Genomic DNA, 25,331 nt, shown 5'->3' with positions numbered 1-25,331 from the left:
CCACGCCTCAGCTACGCCTCAGCCAAGCCTCAGCTACGCCTCAGCCACGCCTCAGCTACGCCTCAGCCACGCCTCAACTACGCCTCAACTACGCCTCAGCTACGCCTCAGCTACGCCTCAGCTACGCTTCAGCCACACCTCAGCTACGCTTCAGCCACACCTCAGCTACGCCTCAGCTACGCCTCAGCTACGCTTCAGCCACGCCTCAGCTACGCCTCAGCTACGCCTCAGCCACGCCTCAGCTACGCTTCAGCCACGCCTCAGCTATGCCTCAGCCACGCCTCAGCTCCGCCTCAGCTCCGCCTCAGCCAAGCCTCAGCTACGCCTCAGCCAAGCCTCAGCTACGCCTCAGCTCCGCCTCAGCCACGCCTCAGCTACGCTTCAGCCACGCCTCAGCTACGCTTCAGCCACGCCTCAGCTACGCTTCAGCCACGCCTCAGCTACGCCTCAGCCACGCCTCAGCCACGCCTCAGCTACGCCTCAGCCACGCCTCAGCTACGCCTCAGCCACGCCTCAGCTACGCTTCAGACACGCCTCAGCCACGCCTCAGCTCCGCCTCAGCCACGCTTCAGCTACGCCTCAGCTACGCTTCAGCCACGCCTCAGCTACGCCTCAGCCACGCCTCAGCTACGCCTCAGCCACGCCTCAGCTACGCCTCAGCCACGCCTCAGCTACGCCTCAGCTCCGCCTCAGCCACGCCTCAGCCACGCCTCAGCTACGCCTCAGCTACGCTCACATCTGTCTCACAACACAAGCAGACGCACCGAAATCAGGAAGATGCCCCTAGCCCACCGTCAGATAACCACTTCCACACCACATAGAGAAGAAACAGGAACAATCATCTGCATCTTCAAATGACAGCTTTGCCTTTTGAAATGTCCGCTGCCCACAAACAAATCGTTTTCATCAATAACCTAATCTGAGATTTTAGTCACACACTTTTGCCAACAGGCTAAAGCCCATTTATAGGCGGATTCGTGCACAAAAATCTAAAATCTTCATATAAATATACCAAATAAATGTCATATTTTCAGATTTTCAACAACCTTTGAGAAACCAGACCAGATTTAAAAGTCAGCAGTAATGACAGGAAGAGAACCGAGCATTTGCTGAAATACAAATGAGCCAAATGTGCCAAATGAAACCGTTCAAACCCGAGCCAATGGAGCGATGACACAGAGGTTGGTGGTTCGCCGTGAGCATGGAGACCACAGCAGCTTCACAGACATGAGCAGTCGGTCTCTCCGGTCATCATGTTCCTCGTATAAGGTGTTTCTAGTGTTGGGACATTGAAAAATGTTAACATTTTTGGTTATCTGAAGACAAAGCTACAGTCAAAACGGTTTCTGTGCCTTGAGTTCGACCAGCGGCCCCAGACCCGACCCGATGATGCTGCCCTATTCCAGAATGGGCCAAGTGTTGGCGTAAAATGCTGAAATCGGGGCTTGTTGGTGAATTTTTGTCTCGTCAGACTGAAACAGAGTGCTGAAGCTCCTGTTATTCCCACGGAGGCTTCCCCACAAAGTTGAACTTCTTACTTTCCATGAGAAGTGCTTTATAGATAAAGTTTGAATTTGAATGACAGACAGCAGAGAAGGACGGTGATATCAGGCTGGAGCACATGATCTTAATATGATGTCTGACCTTCTCTTTCCGCTCTCTGCTTCCCAAAGCTCCGTTCTGCAACGCTCTCATGCAGACGCTGGAGTCCAACCCCGTCACCAAAATCATGTGGAGCGCCGTCAAGCCCCTCCTGATGGGGAAGATCCTCTTCACTCCAGACGCTCCAGCCGCCCGCAAGATCATAAAGAGTGTAAGTGCTGCTGCTCAGAGGGGTCTGGGGGTCCTGCACGTGTGGTGCGGCCCCTCTAAAACGGTGTGATGGTGTGTGTTTGTGTTTTCAGGCCAACACAACCTTTGAGCAGCTGGAGAGGCTCCAGAACATGGCCAAAGCCTGGCAGGAGCTCGCTCCTCAGCTCCAGGACTTCTTCAACCACAGCGTCCAGATGAACATGATCAGGGTATGAGTCATGGACACGCCCCCCTCCCCCACTCTGTGGTTCTTCTAAAAGCAGTCAGGGGGGGTTCCCCTGCAGAACCCACCAGTGACTCCAGTGGAAGTGGCTCGGTTCTGTCAGCATAGATGGGAGAGGTTCCATCCAAACACCAAAGAACCGGTTCTCCAGAACAGTCCTGCTCCAGTCTCTGCACACAAAGAAGGATTCAGATATTAGAAAAATGTTTTTGATCTGTTCAGATTTAGTTAACACGAGTGAAAAAGACGTCTGACTGAAATCCGCTTTTACAACCCAGAAAATCCAGAATCGTCGTGTTTGCATCGGAAAGAACAGCATCAGTTCTAATCAATACCAGAACCGACTTTAGGCCCCTGGGGTCACGTGCACGCTCGTGCATGCTCGTGCACAGAAGAGGCTGGAGCTTTTGGCTTTGCCGCAACAAACACTGTGATGCTGTTGGAGCCACTTCCTGAGCACGTTTTAGGGAAGGCAGGTGTCGCACAGGAAGTGATTCAAAACAGGAAAATGCATTAAAATCACAAAACATAACAGTGCAAAGATTCAAAACATGCAAAGTCATTATAAAATCTACTTTCAAAGAAGAGAAAGAAAAGAAGTTTGACTTCATAACAAACCCCAGAAGGAAGCTCAGCAGTGCGCTTACCTGTTGACTCCTCCCCTTGGGCGGTTCAGGCCAATCAACTCACCTGTTCCACGTCCTGCTTAAGAATCAGGTGTGCGCTCTCCGCCTCTCTACGCTGCGTTTGCCCCCCCACCCTCCTCCCCGGCTTCCACCTGTCAGCTCCGTTAGGGAGGTTTTCTGTGGAGAAGCTTCATGCCAAACTAAAAGAAATCATTCTCTCCTGCATGAGCGGTCGGACTGAAAGGACTTTCCTGAAAAATCCCAAACTTTCTTATGAATTATGACGATGATAAGACAAGAGTCCAGACCAGATGTTGAGCTGCATTTTTCAGCTGTTGGGTCCAGAAGGTCCAGAACCAGGATCCTCACTGGTCTGTTGCTTGGGTTCCTGCAGGACACTCTGGCTAACCCCACAGTGAGGCACTTCTTGGACACGCGTCTGGCACAAACTGACTTCAGCACCAAGGACATTCTTGGCTTTCTGAACCACAGAGTGGAGGAAGACGGAGAGTCTGGAGCGGCCAGGTTCACCTGGAGAAGCGTCTTCCACCTGCTCGATCAGGTCATTAACATGTTCAACCAATACGGAGAGGTGAGTTCTGCTCTGATCTGCAGGCCTGAGAGCAAACACCACCCAGATCCCGGTCCTGCCCCCCCGCGGTAACATGAAGGAACTGATTAGGGTCAGCCTGAAGGGGGGAGGGAGGAGCTGCACATGGTCACCGGGATTTGAACTCTTAACGGAGACAAACTCCGTTTTCAGCTGATTTTTCTGATGGCAGAAATGACGCTTTTCTGTGACTTTTTCACCTTTTCAACATTTTCCTGCTTGAAGTGACCCAGAGGTTTTTCTACAGGAGATTATTGTGTTCAGCCCCAAATCCGTTGTGTATCTACTGCAGACAGCAGAGGTCCTGGACAGTTTGACGCCCCCTTTCCAGCCCCGCCCACATACAGACAAGAACAAATCTGTCATTTACTTCATTCTAGTAATCACAGAAATGTAAAAAACTTTTATTGTTGAATTCATAATTAAGATCTAGTTTGTATGTCGGGCCGCCAAAGCGCAAAATTCAGTAAGATTGTGAGGAAATGAGCGGTTTGAGTCTAGAAAACCTGCAGGGGGGGAAATGGCTATTTTTTTTCTTACCCATGGGTAATGTGCCACACTGCTGTCTGTCAGCGAGGGTTTGTTTTCACATTGTCCATCGGAAAAACCGCCACTGGCAGACAGCAGAAGGTAAAGGAAATCCCAGAACTTCCATGAACGCCAGACATTTGCTCTTCTCTGGAGCTATTTAGATGACTTTATCTCACCAAAACGGAACAAAACAAGCAAATACAAATCTGATCAGGGTCACGCTGAGTTTTTAAGTGCTTTAACCTTTGTGCTATCCAATGACCCCCCCTTCCATTGAGGTGTTCTCCCTACCATGACAAAGGTGGATAAAGGTGGAAAGATTTCATGTAATCCATGGACACCAGTGAAGATCACAAATCATTGAAGAAAAAAGGTTCAGAGCTCTGTCTAGTGCAGAGGTGGGCACTGAGGGCCGCATTCCTGCATGTTTTCCAGCATACCATGCTCTGGCATGTTCTGATTGGCTGGACACACCTGAACCAGGTAATCAGCCATGAGTAGGGCAAGAGTATCTGGAAATCATGCAGACACACCGGCCCTCGAGGCCTGGAATTGCCCACCCCTGGTCTAGTGGGTCTAGATGACCCATTCCCAACGTTAAAGTTCCTAGGATAGCAGAAGGGTTACAGAAAAATAATGTTTAAGAAAGATGCAGCGGTCACCAGCGTAGGATCAGAGCTGAAATGTTTTTCTGATGAAGAGGAGGAAGCTGAAGAGTATCTGTCCCATCTTCAGGACAAACTGGCTCTCCATTTTTACCCCCCCCCCCCCCCTCTCTCTTTTTCAGTGTGTCAGTCTGGATAAGTTTGTGGCCTACACAGATGAGTCCCAAATGACCCATCAGGCTCTGCACCTCCTGGAGGAGAACAAGTTTTGGGCTGGAGTGGTCTTCATGGACATGTTACCCTGGACCTCCAGCGTTCCCCCACATGTCCGATACAAGATCCGCATGGATGTGGACGCCGTGGAGCGGACCAACAAGATCAAGGACAGGTGCGGACGCTCCCTCAGTCTTTTTTTTGGACAGTTTTCAACAGCTACACGTTTGAAACGACATCCTCTGATTTCAAAGTACACAAAGACAAAACCAGGCCTCGGTGCTCTTCCAGTCCTGGTGGACCTTTCCCATGTTGGTTCTGCTCTGATCAAGTCATTCATCCAGATTTATCTCATTCCTCAGTTTTAGAATGCATTTTCTGGATAAGTTGAAGACATTTCACGTCTTCTGGAACCATCCTGGATGAAGGACAGTCTTCACTCAAACCTTCCACCGTGACCACTTCTGTTGGGGTGACAGGAACTGAACCTGCTACTCTTTGATCAGAGCTCCGCCTCTCTGTCCAAGCTGACATGTAGACATGGGCCAGCTGTGGTGCAGAGGTGGAACGGTCAGACCTCTGACCACAAGATGGCAGGTTTGGTTCCCACCCTCCCTGCCCTTGGGCAAGACATGCACCCCCACACTGTTCCTGGGGTTACAGGTTAGTGCCTTGCATAGCAGCTCTGCCCCAGCGGGCTTTAAGGGAGCCTCCTGCCTCTGAGCCAGTGAATAATCAGATGATAAAGAGAGCTCTGACTCAGGCTCATCCGCTTAAGGAGAACTACCGCTCACGCAGTCCAGGAGGCTTAAAAGATTTAGTCTGCAGGATGTTTTACAAAATTGAACAAAGCTTTTGGAATTGGAATCATTTTGTACAAAGCAAAGCAAAACCTGTCTGAGTCCCGGCTGTCCTTCCTGGCGATACAGGCAGTCTGTGGGGGCAAAATGGTCAAAGCTGAGCACGGCGGCGGACGCTCAGTGAAGCTGTTGTTCTACACTTCTGCTGCAGCGACAGGTCCTAGTGAACACGCATACAACACGTAAGAGGGCAGCAGGAGAGACGCAGGCGTGTCGTGCTGATTTTTTATTTCTTTTTACCCCCCAAATCCTGCAGACTGTAGAAGCTGTTCACGTGAAACGTGCACGCTCCTCGCTGCTGCCTGACTGTGAGAAATGAGGAAATTAGCCAATCAGAGTGTAGTTTGTGTGGACGTCCTATGGCGTCCTATGGAGACCTACGGATCACGTGCACACCACGTGCGTGCAGCATTTGTGTGGTCAGTAAGGAGTCAGTCCTCACACCTTAACGACTAAAGCGTGGCGTTCAGACGCTGTACAACAGCATCACCTGTACGTCATAAGTGCGTGGAACTTCTATTATCCTTACCAATACTTCATGCACTAACCACACCCACGACAATGGTACGTTCCACTTTCATGGCGTCCCTTAAGGTGCAGCCGCTCCTCTCTACGACTCCCCACACACCGCACCACCCAAAAACCCACAGAACCCATACGGGCCCCCCCCCGCTTGGGTCCAAATGACCAAGGCTCTAAGCTGTACTCGCTGAAATTCCCATCAAACACATTACCTCCACTAGAAGAGCCAGCCACCTTTGTCCTTCACCTGCCATGGTCTCCTCACAGGTACTGGGATCCCGGGCCCAGAGCGGACCCTGTGGAGGACCAGCGATACTTATGGGGGGGGTTCGCTTACCTGCAGGACATGATTGAACACGGGATCATCAAGCTCCACACGGGCAACGACTGGCCGCTCGGCGTCTACATCCAGCAGATGCCGTACCCGTGTTACGTGGATGACCTGTGAGTTTCTGAAAAATCCAGTTTGTCTTTTCTAAATCCAGAACAAAAGGGTTCAAACGGTTAAAGTTCAATTCAGTGAAAGAGAGATTTTCTTCTGAAGGATCTCACATCATAAAATACATTTTTGGGGGTGTTCTGATGTTAAAGGGATTGAAAGAGGTCTTTGAGTCTTCCAAGTTCAGGTCTCATCAGCCTCTTTGTTCCTGAAATTCAGGATTAATCAATTTAAAAATGTTCTCTAACAATAAACCGATTTGTCACCTAAAAGAGGAGGAAGTAGAGAGAAAGCAATGACCTTGTGACCCTGTCCTACGTAGGGATTGGTGCTTCATTCTGAAGTTGTTGTTGGGCAGAAAGCAGACCCAGACGGAACCGTCTGTGTTTGAGTTGGTTCTGTTTGACATCAAGCTAACCCTCCGCCTCCTGTGTGGGACCTGCTCTGCAGCTTCATGATCACGCTGAACCGCTGCTTCCCCATGTTCATGGTTCTGGCCTGGATCTACTCCGTGTCCATGACCGTGAAGAGCATCGTTCTGGAGAAGGAGCTGCGCCTCCGGGAGACCCTGAAGGCCATGGGGGTGGACAGCGGAGTCATGTGGTACACCTGGTTCATCGACAGCTTTATCATGATGACCGTCAGCACCGCACTGCTCACCACCATCATCATGGTGAGGGTCACATGGCGCCCCCCTGTGGATGAGACTGAGAAGACTCGTCTCCTGGCAGCCATCAGTGTTTTTGGTTAAATATGGTGGGCTGTGGTGGGGGGATTGTTACGGCTGTGGCCGTAATACTGTTTTATTTGTATATTAGGAGTTTTTCTGTACCTGTTTTCTTTGGTTTTCTGCTGCAGTGGGAGGTTCTGCCTTTCCTTTTTCTTTCACTCCCATAGTTGTGTGCAGATTGGACGCCACAGTGTCCGGAGCACCTGATTGGCTGAGGACTTCCAGCGGCAGCTTTAAAACCAGCAGCAGAGCAATTTTGACACACATTGTTAGAGGCTTTGGTCCTTGTAATCTGGGTTTGGTTGTTTTTTTTTGTATAGCTTTGAGTTTTTCATTGTAAATAAATTTCCAGCTTAATTTCAGTCTGGGTCCCGTGAGAGTTTATGAGACATTGGTGAATTTAATTTTCCTTTTTACCTTTATGTTACACCCATTTACAAACCCCTAGACAGGGGTGTAACAGGATAGTTGGTAAAATGAGTTGCTGGTTCAAGTCCTAGTACCACCAGGTGGGTCAAATACCCGTCAGTGTTTACTTCGTCCTTATTACATCACTGTGGTGCTCTTGCACAAATCCCAACACCCACTTTGGTCCCATGGAGCGGTCTAGTAGTTGACCTGTGGATGTTCTACAAACCTTCATGGGAAACTGGGAACTAGGTCTTTTTGGAAATACTTCAAGGAACCAAGTCTTCACTCTTTTCTGTTTCAACAGGGTGGGAAGGTTCTGAACTACAGCGACCCGGTCCTGGTCTTTTTCTTCTTGCTGACGTTCACTGTGGCAACCATCATGCAATGCTTCTTAATGAGCGTTTTCTTCAACAAAGCCAACCTGGCAGCCGCCTGCAGTGGAATCATCTACTTCACCCTCTATCTGCCTCACGTCCTCTGCTTCGCCTGGCAGGACCGGATCACCAAAAACATGAAACTGGCCGCGGTGCGTTGTCGTCACACTCTTCTGAATGCCTGAATTTGCAGGCCAAACATGAAGCTCAAACAGTAAAGCTAAACCGTGGACTGTGGACCGGCGGTTTGTGTTTTAACCAAACCCCCATACTATCGTTTATAATCCAGAGCTTGCTGTCTCCGGTGGCCTTTGGCTTTGGTACTGAGTATCTGTCCCGGTACGAGGAGCAGGGACTGGGTCTCCAGTGGAACAACATCCAGACGAGTCCTTTGGAAAAAGACACCTACTCCTTCTTCACATCCATCTTCATGATGACGTTGGATGCCATCCTCTATGCTGTCTTAGCCTGGTACCTGGACAATGTCTTCCCAGGTTTGTCCTCGTGCAGAAATGGTGATTTCAATGAGTTTGGGACTCTGAGCTGGGACGCGTGTTTTTGTCTTCTACAGGACAGTATGGCATCAGCCGGCCTTTCTACTTCCCTCTGCTGCCGTCCTACTGGACGGGTCCCGCACCGACAACCATGCAAGCATCCCATGCAGGTGAGTGTAGAACAGGACGGCGGGGGTTCACTTAACCCTGTGAACAGCGGAGCATCACTTGGCTTTTACGCCACATTGGTGACCTGGTGGTAAAGAGTCAACCCTGTGACTCTATACCAAAACCAACTTTCACCACCCAGATAACAAAATCGGGGGACCAACCTTAAATTACTCAGAGATTTGCTTTTCCTGGACGCTAGTCATACCAATGTAAGCTACATGATCCAGTTTTTGAAAGTGAATGCTGAATGATGTCCCAAACATCACCAACCGTCTCCTGTTGATCCTCTGCCGTCATGAAGGTCCAGAGGAGCCTGAGCTGGACGACCAGAAGAAGGAGGTGGAGAGCAGAGACACTCCGGAGACCTGCAACGGCTCAGCCAGCAGGAAGACCTGCAAACACCAAAGCAGGAGAGAGCGCCTGCAGAGGGAGAAGGAGGTCCTCAAGCAGCAGCAGCAGGAGGAGGCGGCGGCTCAGGACGCCGGACAGGAAGGTCAGGACGCCAAAACAGGAAACGCTGCAGGGACACCTGCTGGACAAATAAGGAAAACACGAGTCTAACTTCAGAAACTGGAGTTTTCTTTCTGAAAGAAAAATAAATAAAACTCCAAATCACTTTGGTATAATCTTCCTAAAAATGAACTTTATGATTCAAACATTATGGTCTTTCAGTGTATCCTGTTTCACTCTGACATAAAACAATAAACCAGATGAACAAAAACAGTAAAAAAAAAGTAGGATTTTAATAGCAGAATGTTTTCTAAACTTTTATGAATAGAAGTGACATGTGACCATCCAGTGTCTAGAATGTTCTAAGAATGTTCCCTTTGGATTCTTTGGATGGAAAAACAACCGTGGTGAACTTTAGAAAACTGACATGTGAATGGATTTGACATTCATTCTTGGTGACTTGTTTGTTCTGGGCAGTGGCTGGATCTTGCTTGGAGCCAGTCTAGAATGGAGAAGTAAGACACCTCCTTCCCTCCACTAGTCTGAGGGTTAACTTTGGGCAAGTGATAGCACCCTCTTGCCCCCCTACCTAGGGTTACAGCTGAAACAAAAGTCTGGCAAACGGTGTACAATGGCGGAAGAGGATGCGAATCCCAACGGCTAGACGGCGGATGAGCCAGCACCGCAGTGCCGACGCGGCTACCAAGGGTGTTGCAGAACCTGCTTCAGCCATCGGATGCAGTTGGCTGCATGTGTGCAGACTGTCTTGGTTCGTCCTTGCCTCTGTACTTTTGCTACCAATAGAGAGGGTACTAGCAGTACTGGGAAAGCTGTGCCCAGCTGTGCCCAAGCTAGGAGAGGAGTGGAAAAGCCCTGTGGCCATGGAGTGAAGGCACACCGGCAGGTCTGATGAACTGGAAGCCGCAGCATGATCTCTGCACACAGGCGGTTGGAGTGTGATGGCCGTGCTTTTGCTGATGAACGACAGCATTGCAAGGTAGCTGCTCCAATGACAAGGCAGCCCTTTTAGGGATGCACTGCCTGCCCTAGTCCAGGGAAGGTCCTAGAAAAGGTGGACTAAAAATTGCTCGTTCATACAATCCTGGCTGGCAAACCGCCGTCAGCGGGAATCCACTACAGCGGTAGAAAAACCACTAATCTTGTGCTGGCATCATGGAATGTCAGGACCCCTACTAGACAACCATGATTGACCTGAAAGAAGAACAGCTCTCATTTCACGTGAACTGGAACGCCACAAGATTGACATAGTAGCATTACAAGAAACTCGCTTCTCTAATCAGGGCCAACTCAGAGAAAAGTTTCATACGTTCTACTGGTCTGGCAAACCATCAGGTAAAAAAGAGAAGCAGGGGTTGGCTTTGCAATTTCAAATTGACTTGTAAAAGATCTTGAGTCACTACCAACTGGAAAGAACGACCGTTTGATTTCATTAAGAATTCATATTGGTCAAAGAAGATATCTCACACTGATTTCAGCTTATGCACCAACAATGACCAACAACGATGAAGCTAAAGAGCTCTTTTATCGCTCATTAGACATCTTGCTCTCTAAGACTCCTGCTGCAGACAAGCTCATACTATTAGGAGACTTTAATGCAAGAGTAGGAAAGGAACATGAAGCATGGCATCAAACGTTGGGAAAATTTGGAAGAGGGAAAATGAATTCAAATGGCAAAATGCTCCTGACAAAGTGTTCTGAACACGAACTGGCTATCACAAATACATTCTTTAACTTACCAGACAAATGGTACCACTCCTGGAATCATCCAAGATCCAAGCACCCAACTCTACTGGATTACATCATTACAAGGAAGTGTGATGATGATGATGACCATTTTCGTAGCACCAGAGCCATGAGGGGAGCCGAGTGCTCTACTGAACCCACGAACAGTGCTCCTGAATGGTACTCCACTGGCTGAAGTAGACAAGTTCTCTTACCTGGGAAGTACTATCTCCAATAGTGGAAGTATAGACACAGAAATATCAAAAAGAATTCAATCTGTAGCATCAGCCTTCGGAAAATTGAGAAGTCGTCTGTGGGACCAGAGAGGAATCCACCTGAAAACCAAGATGAAAGTCTACAGAGCAATCATAATGCCAACACTTCTACAGCTCTGAAACTTGGACCATCTACAAACGCCACATTAAGAGTCTTGATAAAGTACAGCAGAGACATCTCCGACAACTAATGAACATCTCATGGAAAGATAATGTGTCAAACCTTGAGGTACTGAATAGGGCAGAAATGCTGAGTGTTGAAGAAATGCTCACCACATGTCAACTAAGGTGGGCGGGGCATGTTACACGCATGGAAGACACCAGACTACCAAAAGCTGTTTTCGTTGGAGAATTGAAAGAAGGATCAAGAAAAGTTGGAGCGCCGTGACAACGCTTTAAAGACGTATTCAAGAGACACCTGAAGAACATAAATGAATATGACAACTGGAAGGGAAAAGCTGAAGACCGTGTGACATGGAGGAGGGTGGTGACCGGCGCTGCTGCTGCTATCAGGGAACGAAATGTTCAGCTATCGTCAAAAAGAAGGCAGCGTAGACTAGAACCAGCACCTCCACCCGCTGAAGGGACCTACAGGTGTGACACCTGCGACAGGACATTCAAGACAGCAATTGGGACGTCCTCCCACATACGCCATAGGCACAAGCTCCTCCCCGCGTCATCGTCGACATCAACGGACTGCTAAAGAAAGAAGAAGACTAGTTTGTTTGGACACAGATTTCATTTCCACCTGAAGATCTGGAAGAAATCCGAGAATCTGGAAAACTGTTCAGTAGCAGGAATTTCTGTCTGAGTCTCACTGCTGGAAGTTTGGATCCACTTTAGGTCAGAGGATCGGATCCAATGAAATCAAACTTTAGGAAGACGACTCCACTGCAGGTTTAGGCTCTGGGTTTCTGAGTCATGAAGCACTGAAGAGCTTCAGAATTCTCTGCCACTAAGTGAATTTGTTAATGAAGAGAACTTTTTTTTCTTGGTTTTGGTGATTTCAGGCTGAACAAACGGGTATGACAGAGAGACATCAGGTCTGACTGTAAACCACCTGTCAGACACTGACCACACCTGAAGGCATCAGGATGTTTAGAAGAAACCAAAGATGGGGGTCGGGGGGTGCTGGTCAAACTGGACGTTGCTTTGTCATTGGTTGTCTGCTGTGTGCTAACACAAAACTTTAGATGTAATTTAGATTTTTTTTCTTTAACTGCAGGTCAACTGTTTTTTGAGCCTGACCCCCCCGGCCTGGTTTTGGGTGTGCAGATTGATGACCTGGTGAAGGTGTTTGCTGGAAGTGCACGTCCAGCCGTCAACTGCCTGAGCATCAACTTCTATGAGGGGCAGATCACATCCTTCTTAGGGCACAACGGAGCAGGAAAGACCACAACAATGTAACTGGGGGGTGGGGTGGGGGCGGTTATAGTTCCTGAGGACCTTTAAAGGTTCTTCAATGAAACGGAACCAACCACCGTGTTTACTTTTGTCTAAAAGGTCGATCCTGACCGGGCTGTATCCCCCCACCTCTGGAACCGCCTTCATCAACGGCAGAGACATCAGAACAGACATGGACGTCATCCGGACCTCTCTGGGAATGTGTCCTCAGTACAACATCCTCTTCAGTCAGTAAGTCACCTCACATCGACACGGGAAAACATCCTCAGTCTAGTTACAGATGTTCATCCAAACATCAAATTCAAATGAAATGAGATTAGAGTCGACTTTGTTGTCATGACCAATCTTTGTACAAGACAAGAAAAGGTTCCTCATTTGGTTCTTGTTCTGAGAAACTGGAAGCATCTGTTAGAAGGTAGACAGCAGTCTGTGGGCGGGGTCAGAGGAGTCCTAAAGAATACAGACAGCGTTACCTTGAATGTCATCAGTGGGTGGAAGTCCCTGTAACATATTTTCAGTCTTCTTAAGAAGAAAAGGGGCTGGTGAGCCCTCTAAGACGGGACAGGCTCTACCCAGGAACTTGTATGATGACACAGGCTTAACGGCCACCCCGCTAACCTGGATGAGGTCATGTGGGCCTCTTGTCTCATTCCTAAAATCCACAGTGAGCTCATTTGACCTGTTGGTGTTGAAGAGCAGGTTATTGTCTGTGCACCAAGTGGCCAGATGCTGGACCTCCTCCTTGGAGGTGTCATTGTTGTTGCTGATGAGACTGGTCATGAGACTGGTGGTATCATCTGCAAACCTAATGATGGAGTTGGATCCAGGCATGCAGATATGGTAGAGGAGGGGGCTCTACATCTACCATGGCACCACAGCTCCACCATGACACATAATCCTGAGTGGGAACGAGGGACAACACATGAATCCCACTGCACCAGCCAGAGGCATGGAGAACAGAATGATAACTAAGTGATCAAGAATAGAGGACAGAACCCCAGTGGACCATACTTTCCCCACCTTCTAACGTCTAGCAGCCTATTAACAGCTAATTGTTATTGGTCACACTGCAGGGCTTAATGCTCAATTCCGATTTTTTGAAAAAGTCCGATTTTTTTGCAAGGCCGTTCACATTTCTAATTAAATCCAAACTTTTGTGATCTGTGACCGTGAAATGACCCAGAAGTGACCCGCATGCGCACAAGAGTTCTGAACGGTGAACGACGTCACTTGTTTGTGGAAGTAGCTAACGTTAGCAATGGATGTCAACAACAGTGTTGTCAACAGCTGAGCTCTTTTTGCATTAATACATCTATTTTCACAAAGGAGCAGAACAATAACAATCTTCTCATTTGAAGAAGGCATTGGAGTCAGGATCGTCTGGACCCACTGTTGTGGAATGGGGATGTGGATGTGCTGGAGCCGTGTGCGTGTGTGTGTGTGTGTGTGTGTGTGTAAGAGACGGGAGAGAGCGCGTGCAGCGAGATAGAGAATGCGGGGGGGCAGTGGGGGCGTGCATTCATGTTGTGTGTTACGGAGGAAGGAGAATGGTGATAAAAGAAGGTTTCCCCCAGAATAAATGCTTTTGACACTTTATTAACCCGCTCTGAAGAATCTGAGGGTCTGAACGGGGAAGTGAACCCTGGAGGAGGATCCGCCTTGGGTCCCCGGGCTTCTGACCACGGTCGGAATGGGAGAAAAAAAAAGTAATCGCTGGGAAGCTTCAACACCACGCTCGGCCATTTAGCTGGAAATGTTTTGAAAAATTGCCCGGTTGGGATAAGAGCCCTGGAGTTTGGCCTGAATAGAGCTGTCACCCCAAACATGAATCCAATCGGTGACCTCGATTCCCTTCCACTGTCTCAGCAGCATCGTCCGCCATGGTTGATGTTTACGTTCTCGTTCCCGCCTACTTCAACGCAGAATGATGACGTTTGTAGCGTATCGATGACGTACGGGTCGGATTCATGTGGCCTGGCCGGTCAGACGGAGGTTGCATTTCAAAAGAAGTTAATCCATATGATTTATAATAAAGCTGCTCAATAGCCCAGGCCCTGTTGTGCAGCTACAACAAAGATGATCTTCCTGCTGACGGTCCGTTGGCAGCCGTCTAGCTGCATGTCTGGATTCAAAGCATGAAGAGATCATTTCTCATTAAAATGTAGGAAAAAACAGAGTTTTTTTCTTTAGAAATGCATTTTTAGTTCACTCTCTGTGTTAATACAAAATTATTGAGAGACTTGCTGTCACATTTGAACGTTTATCAGAAGAGTTATTGAAGCAGGAAGTCCGAATCTGTGAAGACCTTTCTAACTTTACCGAGTTCTCCGAGTCCTGCACTCTGATTTGCTGACTCCGCCTCCTCTTACCCTCTCTCCCCCCCCAGTTCCATTTTCGGACACAGATCAGTTTTGACAAATGTTTCTCGCAAGGAATGTGTCAGAATTCAGAGCGCAGTTGTAGCGCACCATTTGGCCCAGCAGCTTCACGCAGAAGCACATGTGAGCAGTTGGAATCCCAGATTTGAAGTTGGAACTCTAAATGAACACATGCAAATGGAAATTTGTCAGTTCACAGCAGAAGATTTTCACACACAGATGCAGATTTTTGGTGTGCAAGTTCTCACAGCAAATCTCCAAGTGCGTGCTTTTTGGAGCATTTTTACCTTCATACCAAGCGCTCAAAGCTCTTCATGATGTCGTTAGGGAATCCTACAGGATGACAGTCATTCAGGCATGTGGAGCTCAGGCTCAGTGACGTTGGATTCAAAGCCTGTTGGCACGGCTGCCTGGACAAGACACGTGCTTAAAGTGTCTGTGAAGACTCCAGTCCGCTCAGTAGGTACTGGAAGAACCCGTCCTGAGTGCTCTGGGGTCCAGCAGCTGCGTAGGTTCTGGATCAGCGCAGTGTGAAGGTGGAGGTGAGTCTGATGGGTGAGCGGTCGGTTGAAGGAGTGGCTTTGAGCACAGAAGTCTTTAAGCTGGTTCAGGGCGGAGACATGTATGACTGGGGAGGTGGGCGGGGTTTGTAGTCACCAATGTCCAGCAGCACATGGTCGGCCTGTGGAGAACAAGGCTTTTCACTCCTGCTGCTCCTTTGTGCTTCAGTCTCACAGTTGAGGAGCACATCCTCTTTTATTCGCTGCTGAAAGGACGGACGGAGGAGGAAGCCAAGCTGGAGGTGGAGGACATGCTGGTGGATCTCGGGCTGCCTAACAAGAGAGACGAGGAGGCTCAGAACCTCTCAGGTTGGTGGAGGTCTGACGGAGGAGCTCAGTGTGGTTTCCATCCTGTGAAATGGAAGTTTCATTTCCCTCTGCAGGCGGAATGCAGAGGAAGCTGTCAGTGGCCATGGCCTTTGTTGGAGGGTCAAAGGTGGTCATTCTGGACGAGCCAACATCTGGAGTGGACCCGTACTCCAGAAGATCCATTTGGGACCTCCTGCTGAAGTACAGAGCTGGTACGGGGCTGCAGCCTCACTGAAAAACTCTCAGACATTTGAATGAGGCTGTGATGAACGGAAAACAAGTTCCTGCTGTGACACTTCATAACCGTGGCGTTTGTCCAGGCCGCACCGTCCTTCTGTCCACCCATCACATGGACGAGGCCGACCTGCTGAGCGACCGCATCGCCATCATCTCCAAGGGGCAGCTGTACTGCTGCGGCTCCCCGCTTTTCCTCAAAAACTGCTTTGGCGTGGGTTTCTATCTCACTCTGGTTCGCCGCATAAAAGACATGAGGAAGCTGGAGGTGAGGCTCTGCTTTTGGAGGGAATGATGATGCTTGATCTGAACCCAAAGCCCCCCCTGACCCCCAGAGGATCGATGAGGCTGATGTTGAGTGTGTTTAAGCTGTTATCTGTGTGGTTTTCAGAAGGAATGCGACTGCGCCTCTGACTGCTCCTGCGCATGCTCCATCTGCACCAGATACAAAGACCAGTCCCAGCATCAGCCCCACATGCTGGACAGGGTCCTGGAGGGTGAGTGGGTGGGGGTCTCCTCCAGGATGCTTTCTCCATCTCCCTCCTGTTTCCGCTTCATTTTTAAACGATTACAGCTGGCAGTTCTTTCTGTTTATCAAGTGAAACTACGGGAAATCCCACAATCCTCTAGGATTTGACATCACTGAGAAATTGTTAAAGGAAAGAAAAATCACCTTTTACCATCCCTGCCAGCTTTGTCCATCCTAAAGTTTTACAGGCTTTTCACGATGTATTCCAAGTGAATGTTTTTGGCAGTTTGAAGCAGATGTTCTGCCTTTTTTTAAGTGCTGAAACCATTTTGTTATGTTTGAGTCAAAGTGAATGAGGTTAGAGCTCCTGCTGTCGTCCTCCTAGGCGATGTGGAGAGCATCAGCAGCCTGATCCACCACCATGTCCCAGAAGCCAAGCTCATTGAGAGCATCGGACAGGAGCTGACCTATCTGCTTCCCAACAAAGGCTTCAAGCATCGGGCCTACGCCAGCCTCTTCAGGGAGCTGGAGGATACGCTCGCTGACATGGGCCTGAGCAGCTTCGGAGTCTCCGACACGTCACTAGAGGAGGTTTGGATAGCTTACGCTTCACAGAATTAGGTTTTTCTGAGACCATTATTTTCTGTGGAAAGGCTTAAAGATGTGAAGATGGAAGACTTTAGACCGTCAGGATGAAGGACACGACGGAACTTTGTCACATGGTTAATAGTTTTCTGTAAAAATCAGAATGTGTTTATAAATCAGCTACCAGGAAGGAGGTCTAGAGGAGGAGGGCAGGGGAGGCTGGTTGGTGTGAGTCAGGAGGATACAGAGGAGAGGGTTTGATGGAGGGGACTAAATAAAGGAAGCAGCTGAAAGACAAAGAAAAGGATGGTTTGAGGGGAAATCCTCTTGTCTTCCAGATATTCCTGAAGGTCACAGCAGATGGAGAAGCAGCCAGCAAAGCCACCACTGCAGGTATAGACCGTCCCTGATATTCAGCTTTTTTTATTCCTTTGTGCTGTAGATTGTTTTTCTGTGCCCCCTCCCTCCCCCTAGGCCATTAGAGCAGCTGCAGCCTGTGGTTCTGGTGGTTCTGATCCTGCAGTGTGTTTCCTCTGTAGAACAGTGGATGTTACAGGGGAGGAACGCCGGCAGCAGAGTGGCTGCAGGAGCAGAAGAAGGTCAGAGTCACAGGTCATTTCCGTCTCAGTTCTGCTCCAAGTCTCAGTCATGTGACGCCTGTTGGGTTCTACAGAAACATTTCTGAGCTCTAACTTTGGTACAAACGGTGGACTTGGAGCGGTTTGCATACATCTGACACTTGCACTGACCCAGACAGGCCTTGGTGGTGCTGTGTGGAATCTGAGCTGCAGATCCAGTTCTCTCTGCTCGCTGCTGAACCTCAGAGTTTGGTCCACTGACTGATGTTTCCCTGTGAAGATCAAAACGGCGTGAACGGCAGCCCGCCTGCGTCCGACAGCAGCGAGGGAAGAGGCTCCAGGCAGGTGAAGGGAGCCTCCCTGGTTCTGACGCAGTTCTACGCTCTGCTGGTGAAGAGGTTCCACCACGCCGCCAGAAGCCAGAAGGACTTCCTGGCACAGGTACTGGGTCTGATGGGCCGTCCAATAAACATGGAGCACTTGTTACTAACGTCATCCCATGGCACTGAGGGACGGTGGAAGCTGGCTTCAGATCAATCGTCTTCCGTTTGCTCAGGAGATCAATGTGTTGATGTGATTCCAGATCGTTCTTCCTGCCACCTTTGTCCTCGTCTCTCTGATCTTCACCTTGATTGTTCCTCCGTTTGGAGAGTATCCCAGTCTGACTCTGAGCCCGTGGATGTACGGACAGCAGATGACCTTCTTCAGGTTAGGGGGCCTCTTTGAACCACGCCCACCTGACACATCATCACTTTGAAGTTTAGTGGGGATATTTGCTGGAAGTAGGGACAGATCCTCAGCTGTATATCAGCAGTTCCTCTCATTATCCACAGACTTTTACTTTTCCCCCACTATTTTCAGCAATGAGCGACCATTTGACCCCAAAATGAAGCATTTCATAGAACGGCTGTTGGCCTGGCCCGGTTTTGGGACACGGTGCATGCAGGGGGAGCCTCTGGGGCAAGTATCAGAACCAGCAGCAAAGTTCCTCAACGAACAGATTCTCATCCAGAGGGGAATCATTTCAAGGGCTCTTTATTTACTCGTCTTCCTCCAGGATGACCTGCAATAACAGCATATCGGAGTGGGAGGAGCCTATTGTTCCACCTGAGGTCATGAAGATCTTCCACAGTCAGGAGTGGTCCCCCAGGAACCCCTCACCCTCCTGCCAGTGCAGCTCCAGCAAGAAGCTGACCATGATGCCCATCTGTCCTGCTGGTGCTGGGGGGCCCCCACCCCGCCAACGACTGGAGGCCACAGGAGACACCCTTCTGGACCTGACAGACCGGAACATCTCCGACTACCTGCTCAAGACCTACCCCAGCCTGATCAGAACCAGGTAAGGGAGTCGCTCCGAGTTCACAGCTGAACGTCTGTCTGTCTGTGGTAAAAACCAGAGTTTTCCTTCCCAGCCTGAAGAGCAAATACTGGGTGAACGAGCAACGGTGAGATGCTGCATGTTCACCAATTCTTCTCTGGAGTCGCATTCTCACCTCTCATGTCCCCTTTCATCAGATACGGAGGTCTCTCAGTAGGAGGACAGCTCCCCGTCCTGGACGTGGACCCCAAAGACATCCGGAGTGTTTTCTACCAGCTGGGGAAAATCCTCAACATCACCGGGGTAGCTGGCAGGTCCTCTGCAAAGCCCACGCTGGACTGGAAGCTTCTAACCAGCCTTTCTTCCTCAGGGTCACTTCTGCGTCCTAACCCTGAGGGATGTTGGGACTTTCTTACGATTCATGGAGAGTGAGTTCAATATCAAGGTGAGTTCCACAGGTTGTTCTGAAAGCTGCTGGTGAGAAGCGTCAGATTCCTGGACGTTTGCCCCCTCAGGTCTGGTACAACAACAAAGGCTGGCACGCCATGGTGGCCTACATGAACGTGGCCAACAACGCCATCCTGCGGGCTTTCCTTCCTCCCGCCCACAGATCCGAGGAGTTTGGCATCACCGCCATCAACCATCCTCTGAACCTCACCAAGGAGCAGCTCTCCGAGGTCACGGTGTACGTCTTTCATCCGTCTGATCTTGTTCTGACCCTTCAGGAGGAAAATCCGTTTTGAGGACTTCTCCATTCATTCCCTGTCCAGGTTGACCACTTCTGTGGATGCTGTGGTGGCCATCTGTGTTATTTTCGCCATGTCCTTCATCCCTGCCAGCTTTGTCCTCTACCTCATCCAGGAGCGAGTGACCAAAGCCAAGCACCTGCAGTTTGTCAGTGGCGTCAGCCCTCTGGTTTACTGGGTGGCCAACTTCTTCTGGGACATGGTGAGTCTGAATGATTTGAAGAGATTGAGGATTCTTAGAAACATGCGGTTCTTGCTGATGGTTAAGTCTGAACTCTGCTTCTGGCAGATGAATTACACTGTGAGCACCGCCATGGTGGTCGGCATCTTCATGGCGTTTGACAAAAAGTGTTACACGTCCCAGAAGAACCTGCCTGCTCTGGCGGCTCTGCTTCTTCTGTACGGGTACGGCCTTCAAAGGATACTTCAGCTGCACCCAGCGGATAGCACAGCATTCATAGATCAGAGAAAGGCCGTTGACGGTTTAGTCCCTCTGGTGTATTGACGACGGATCTGAATTTGTCTTTTGTGCCGTCTCCAGGTGGTCAGTGACCCCCATGATGTACCCCATGTCCTACATTTTCAGCATCCCAAGCACAGCATACGTGTCTCTGTCCTGCATCAACCTCTTTGTCGGCATCAACAGCAGCGCCATCACCTTCATTCTGGAACTTTTTGAGAACAATCGGGTAAATTCATGTCAATGATAAAAAAAAAAAAAAAACCAATGAAAGGAAATAAAAACGTTTCAATCCTTTTCTGGAGATCAGATGTTCTGCAATAGTTCTGTTGCAGCACAGGGATGCTGAACCTGTGAAAGGTCAGCACAAAGGTCACTCACAGATGGTAAAGCACAGCGGTGGGAGAACAATGATTAGGGATTTCTTGTGGCCTGGAGACTGAGGTCATTCTTTTTCTTATCCATATGGCTCACATACACAGATGCCATCACAGTCTGTTGCACAACATTCTTCCACATGGTTCCGGATGCTTCACTGAACCGTTACGCTTCAGAACCTCAGCGCTTCCACAGCTTGACTGTAGGACAAACAGGAGTTAAACATCAGGACAATGTTGTCTCAGGCTTGAACATCCAGAATGAGACTGCATAGATGTGATTGATCAAACATCCGGTTTTCTGCCTGCAGTCTTTGCTGATGTTCAATGAGTGGCTGAAGAAATGCCTCCTGGTGTTTCCTCACTTCTGTCTGGGCCGAGGCTTGATAGATATGGCCATGAATCAGGCTGTTACCGACGTTTATGCCCGCTTCGGTGAGTCCTGCATGCTTCAGTTCACTCCTTCAACCTGTGCTTCTGGACCAGATTTAAGGCAAACCCTTCAAATGGCTCCTCGTGTCGTTTCAGGAGAGGAGTTCTCGTTGGACCCTTTCCGGTGGGACTTTTTGGGGAAGAACCTAACTTTCATGGCAGTTGAGGGCTTTGTGTACTTCCTCCTGAATCTTCTGATCCAGTACAGGTTCTTCTTTGACCACTGGTGCGGGTTGGAGACCAGGAAAACACATTTATGTCTAGCCTTTGGATAGAAGGCTCTGTTTAAGAAGCAAATGTTTGTCTGTTCAGGTTGTCAGATCATCAGCAGTGTCCCATTCAGGAGGATGAGGATGTGGCGGCCGAGAGGAAGAGGATTTATGATGGAGGCGGCAAGATGGACATCCTCCAGATCAGAGACCTCTCCAAGGTGACGACTGCTGCGTAACTCCTCCCTCCCCACCACGTCTCCATCTTAGGTCCGGTTTGAGGCTGGAGGACGGGTGGTTTTCCTGAATCCAGCAGATGGAACAGAAAACCACTAAATAATCTTCATCTGCTCAAACCGTCGGAGGAGAAAAGCTTCCACGGCTCCTGTAACATCTCTCCATCTTCTCGTCCTGTTTGCATGCACAGACGTATGTGGGCAGGAAGAGGCCAGCGGTGGACCGCATCTGTGTGGGGGTTCCTGCAGGGGAGGTAGGACACCCCCATGTCAGAATGGACGCTCCGTTTCTGTGGAGTGTTCAGTCGGGTTCGGTGGGGGGGGACTTCAGTCATGAGTGTCATCCCTGCATTTGTCCTGTCAGTGTTTCGGTCTTCTGGGAGTCAACGGAGCCGGAAAGACGACGACCTTCAAGATGCTGACGGGAGACACAGACGTTTCCTCTGGAGACGCCTCTGTGGCCGGCTACAGGTAGACACGCCCACTTTGATCACATGACCAAGTCCGTTCCAGCATGAAAGCACGTTTCATGCTGCAGCAACAAAAAGGGATTTACAGTTTGACCACAAATCCAATCATTAACCCCCCCCCCCCCCCCCCCCCCCCCCCATGAACTGACATGAAGAAAACTCAAAACAGAAATAAAAAAATCTAGCTTGATGCTGACGTGAGGAGGGGACATTTTGGTAAACCGACCTCGTCTTCATCACAGAGGTCGTTGCCGTGGGATACCGCCTGATCAAAGCGAGCGGCCAGTGTCCCACCGCGACGACCCCGTCCCACCAGAACAGCTGGTCAGTGCGTGGAGGGAAAACTTCAAAAACCAGTGAAATACAGATAAAGTAGAAGAAGATAGAAATAATAAAATCAAACAATAATCGCTTTCATGGAAAGACAAAGTGTCATGTATGGCGGGTGGCTCGAGAGCCGATTGGACCCAGAAGCAGAGGCGGAGGCACGAGGATCAGGGACTAGTGGGTTTAATACAAGAAAACAAACAAAAAGCGCTGCAGAGCAGGTTCACAGAACAAAAACAAAAACTTACTTGGCGAGGCCTGAAACGTGGACGAGGCAAGAGACAGGACATGAACACCATAACAGAGGTAATGAACCAGCACAGGAGGAAGGCAAAGACAAGACTTAAATACAGACAGGGCAGACAAGACACAGGTGGACACGATCAGGGCAGATGGGGACCAAAGGAAGTAAAACTCAAGAAACAAGACAAGACAGGACCTTTCAAAATAAAACAGGAAACAGAAAACAAGACAGAACAAGAACTAAGACGAAAAACAAGACAACAAACTCAAAACCATGACACAAAGATACATAATCATAAAATAGTACAAACAAGTAAAATTGGTTAAAAAAACAAATCCTACACTTCTGCTAAAAGCCAAAATAAAAAGATCTTTTCAGAACCTCCCTTAAAAACAGGAGCAGTCTGCGGCCCTGAGGCATTCTGGGAGGTCATGCCACAGGTCAGGTGACAGGCCCCGCCGTGCATTTTGGTTCAGACTTTAGGAAGAGGCCTGATCAGAGGAGCTCAGGGGCCTCCAGGGCCCGTACTGTCAGTTCGATCCCCGCTCCCCCCAGCCAACCGTTGTTGTCCGTGAGCGAGACGCTTCCCCCTCCCTGCCTCCAGTGTGGCCCCACTAGTGTACGAATGTCCCGGTGACGGTCAGAGGGGCCGACTGTTGGCCACGCCCCCCAATGTGAACACATTGAAAGCGCCTTGAACGTCCGGAAAAGTGCCGATAAATCCAATCCATTATTATTGTAATAAACCAATAGAAGAACTTTCTGGTCACAATGGAAGCGAATGCTCCAATTCTGCTCAGAAAAGCTTCAAACGAGGTTTTTAAGACATTTACTTCAAGATTAGTTTCATTTTGAAGATGACGGCTGGAAACCGTTTGCTTCTGCAGCATCCTCACACAGATGCTGGACGTTCACCAGAACATGGGCTACTGCCCTCAGTTTGACGCCATTGATGAGCTGCTGACGGGGATGGAGCATCTCTACCTTTATGCTCGGCTCCGGGGGGTCCCAGAGTCGGAGATCCCCAGGGTGAGTGCAGCTCTGGAGCTTCCCTCTGCCTTTTGACCAAACCTCAATGTTCTCCGTCCTGTGTTGGTGCGGCAGGTGGCAGAGTGGGGCATCAGAAAGCTGGGCCTGACAGAGTACGCCAGCCGCTGTGCAGGAACGTACAGCGGAGGCTACAGGCGCAAGCTCTCCACCGCCATCGCCATGATCGGCTGTCCCGCTCTGGTGCTGCTGGTGAGTCCGCAGAGGGGGAGGAGCTCCCGAACCGGATCAGTGACGGGTCCACAGCTGCAGACGGGTGTCTTTCTGTGTGTTCAGGATGAACCCACCACCGGGATGGACCCCCACTCCCGCCGCTTTCTGTGGAACGCCATCATGAGCGTCATTCAGGACGGACGGGCCGTGGTGCTGACGTCACACAGGTCTGCACACGCTCCAGACAAACACATTCCCTCTTTTCTCTCAAAGTAACGTGTGCTGCCCCCCCAGCATGGAAGAGTGTGAAGCTCTGTGCACCCGGCTCGCCATCATGGTCAACGGGACCTTCAAGTGTCTGGGAACCATCCAGCATCTGAAGTACAAGTGAGTGTTGGTCCAGCAGTGAGCTTCCTCCAAACGGCACAAGCGTCTGACGCCCCTCTGTCCGTCTGTGGGGGGCAGGTATGGGGACGGCTACGTAGTTACCATGAAGATCAAGGCAGCCAAAGCAGGGTGGCCCCCCGAGCTGGAGCCCGTGGAGACCTTCATGGAGACCTCCTTCCCCGGCTGCGTCCAGAGGGAGAAGCACTACAACACGCTGCAGTACCAGATCGCCTCGTCCTCGCTGGCCCGGATCTTCCAGCTGGTGGTGGTCAACAAGGACAGGCTCAGCATCGAGGACTACTCCGTGTCCCAGACAACCCTGGACCAGGTAGCCCCCGCCGAACACAGCCTGGGGGGGGGGGCTGGGGACCGTCTCTCACATTGTGGTCTGCTCTCCAGGTGTTTGTGAACTTTGCCAAGCAGCAGACGGCAGAGGATGAAGATGCCCTCAGACGAACGGTGAACGCCAGGAAAGACACCAAGATCTCCCCAGCAAAGAGGAAAAGATGAAGGTTGTAGCAGCTACGGTCTTTACAGCAGCTGGATCGGTCCTAACTCCATGTTTCTGCTCACACGGACGCTTACATTTCCACATCATGTATGAAGAATGAATGAAAAAACTCTTAGGCACATTTTTTGTCAAAGTGAAACTCAGTTTGACTGATTTACATGATTATTGATAAGTTTGATCCGTTCTGACAGACTGTCAGATGTTTACTCCTGCTTTTGCTCCTGTTATTTACTTGATGCATAATAAAGGTTTTACGCTGCGTTTCATACGTTTTGTCTCGTCTTAGGGTGACGTTTTCCCTCACAGAGGAAAAGTGACTATAGTTTCCGGTGGGGCAGTGGTCAGACCCTGGTTCAAATCCCAGCTGGGTTCCGTCTGTGTGCAGTTTGCATGTTCTCCACATGCATGTGACTGAGGGTTTTCTCCGGGCGCTCTGGCTTCCTCCCGCAGTCCAAGAACAGGCCTCATAGGTGGATTGGTTTCTAGATTGTCCCGACCGTGCATGTGTGTAGGAGTGTGCGATTGTGTGACACGCTGGTCCTGTCCAGAGTGTACCTGCCTTCAGCCATGCCGGCTAGGCTCTGGTCGTCCCGTGACCCTGAAAGGATAAAGTGGAGTAAGAAAATAGATGGATTAGGTCAGTCTGATGTGTAGAAGTCCAAATGTTTCAATGAAAACTTTATTTAAAATATTCCAGCTCCTCCTTGTGTCTGCAGAGCTCCTGGTGAGGAGTTCTTACCTGACAAAGCTTCCATGTTTTCCTCAGAGGCAGGAGGGAAGCGACTCCAGAAATCCTTCCTCTGACTCT

The 25,331-nt window shown here is 49.7% G+C and overlaps 1 protein-coding gene across 5 annotated transcripts in view; it reads left to right on the top strand.

Moving 5' to 3' along the window:
* The window catches only part of LOC101172396 (retinal-specific phospholipid-transporting ATPase ABCA4), a 36,728-nt gene extending 11,939 nt beyond the window's left edge, over nucleotides 1-24,789 (top strand). For 2 of the 5 annotated variants that reach the window (XM_023964846.2, XM_023964850.2), the window contains 41 exons: nucleotides 1,674-1,813; nucleotides 1,905-2,021; nucleotides 3,056-3,253; nucleotides 4,590-4,795; nucleotides 6,270-6,446; nucleotides 6,892-7,114; nucleotides 7,887-8,108; nucleotides 8,246-8,450; nucleotides 8,528-8,620; nucleotides 8,923-9,114; nucleotides 12,315-12,492; nucleotides 12,593-12,724; nucleotides 15,601-15,740; nucleotides 15,815-15,952; nucleotides 16,061-16,242; nucleotides 16,366-16,471; nucleotides 16,829-17,034; nucleotides 17,367-17,421; nucleotides 17,568-17,627; nucleotides 17,887-18,047; nucleotides 18,190-18,314; nucleotides 18,468-18,566; nucleotides 18,664-18,945; nucleotides 19,019-19,051; nucleotides 19,122-19,227; nucleotides 19,295-19,369; nucleotides 19,440-19,609; nucleotides 19,695-19,872; nucleotides 19,960-20,075; nucleotides 20,212-20,359; nucleotides 20,819-20,942; nucleotides 21,036-21,165; nucleotides 21,252-21,369; nucleotides 21,576-21,638; nucleotides 21,749-21,855; nucleotides 23,313-23,454; nucleotides 23,530-23,664; nucleotides 23,749-23,852; nucleotides 23,920-24,012; nucleotides 24,091-24,340; nucleotides 24,412-24,789. In XM_023964846.2, coding sequence (XP_023820614.1) covers nucleotides 1,674-1,813; nucleotides 1,905-2,021; nucleotides 3,056-3,253; nucleotides 4,590-4,795; nucleotides 6,270-6,446; nucleotides 6,892-7,114; nucleotides 7,887-8,108; nucleotides 8,246-8,450; nucleotides 8,528-8,620; nucleotides 8,923-9,114; nucleotides 12,315-12,492; nucleotides 12,593-12,724; nucleotides 15,601-15,740; nucleotides 15,815-15,952; nucleotides 16,061-16,242; nucleotides 16,366-16,471; nucleotides 16,829-17,034; nucleotides 17,367-17,421; nucleotides 17,568-17,627; nucleotides 17,887-18,047; nucleotides 18,190-18,314; nucleotides 18,468-18,566; nucleotides 18,664-18,945; nucleotides 19,019-19,051; nucleotides 19,122-19,227; nucleotides 19,295-19,369; nucleotides 19,440-19,609; nucleotides 19,695-19,872; nucleotides 19,960-20,075; nucleotides 20,212-20,359; nucleotides 20,819-20,942; nucleotides 21,036-21,165; nucleotides 21,252-21,369; nucleotides 21,576-21,638; nucleotides 21,749-21,855; nucleotides 23,313-23,454; nucleotides 23,530-23,664; nucleotides 23,749-23,852; nucleotides 23,920-24,012; nucleotides 24,091-24,340; nucleotides 24,412-24,522 — 5,840 coding nt within the window. In that variant the 3' untranslated portion in view covers nucleotides 24,523-24,789. Of the gene's footprint in view, nucleotides 1-1,673; nucleotides 1,814-1,904; nucleotides 2,022-3,055; nucleotides 3,254-4,589; nucleotides 4,796-6,269; nucleotides 6,447-6,891; nucleotides 7,115-7,886; nucleotides 8,109-8,245; nucleotides 8,451-8,527; nucleotides 8,621-8,922; nucleotides 9,115-12,314; nucleotides 12,493-12,592; nucleotides 12,725-15,600; nucleotides 15,741-15,814; nucleotides 15,953-16,060; nucleotides 16,243-16,365; nucleotides 16,472-16,828; nucleotides 17,035-17,366; nucleotides 17,422-17,502; nucleotides 17,628-17,886; nucleotides 18,048-18,189; nucleotides 18,315-18,467; nucleotides 18,567-18,663; nucleotides 18,946-19,018; nucleotides 19,052-19,121; nucleotides 19,228-19,294; nucleotides 19,370-19,439; nucleotides 19,610-19,694; nucleotides 19,873-19,959; nucleotides 20,076-20,211; nucleotides 20,360-20,818; nucleotides 20,943-21,035; nucleotides 21,166-21,251; nucleotides 21,370-21,575; nucleotides 21,639-21,748; nucleotides 21,856-23,312; nucleotides 23,455-23,529; nucleotides 23,665-23,748; nucleotides 23,853-23,919; nucleotides 24,013-24,090; nucleotides 24,341-24,411 lie in introns of those variants that run through there. The other 3 variants (XM_023964848.2, XM_023964849.2, XR_013650736.1) reach the window with 3 other exon arrangements.
* The last annotated feature ends 542 nt before the right edge of the window (nucleotides 24,790-25,331 follow it).

The sequence above is a fragment of the Oryzias latipes genome, chromosome 17 (assembly GCF_053564925.1).
Source record: "Oryzias latipes strain Hd-rR chromosome 17, Olatipes_Hd-rR_3.1".
In the NCBI taxonomy this organism is placed as follows: domain Eukaryota; kingdom Metazoa; phylum Chordata; class Actinopteri; order Beloniformes; family Adrianichthyidae; genus Oryzias; species Oryzias latipes.
The sequence above is the reverse complement of the archived record's forward strand: the minus strand, read 5'-3'. Positions and strand labels throughout refer to the sequence as shown.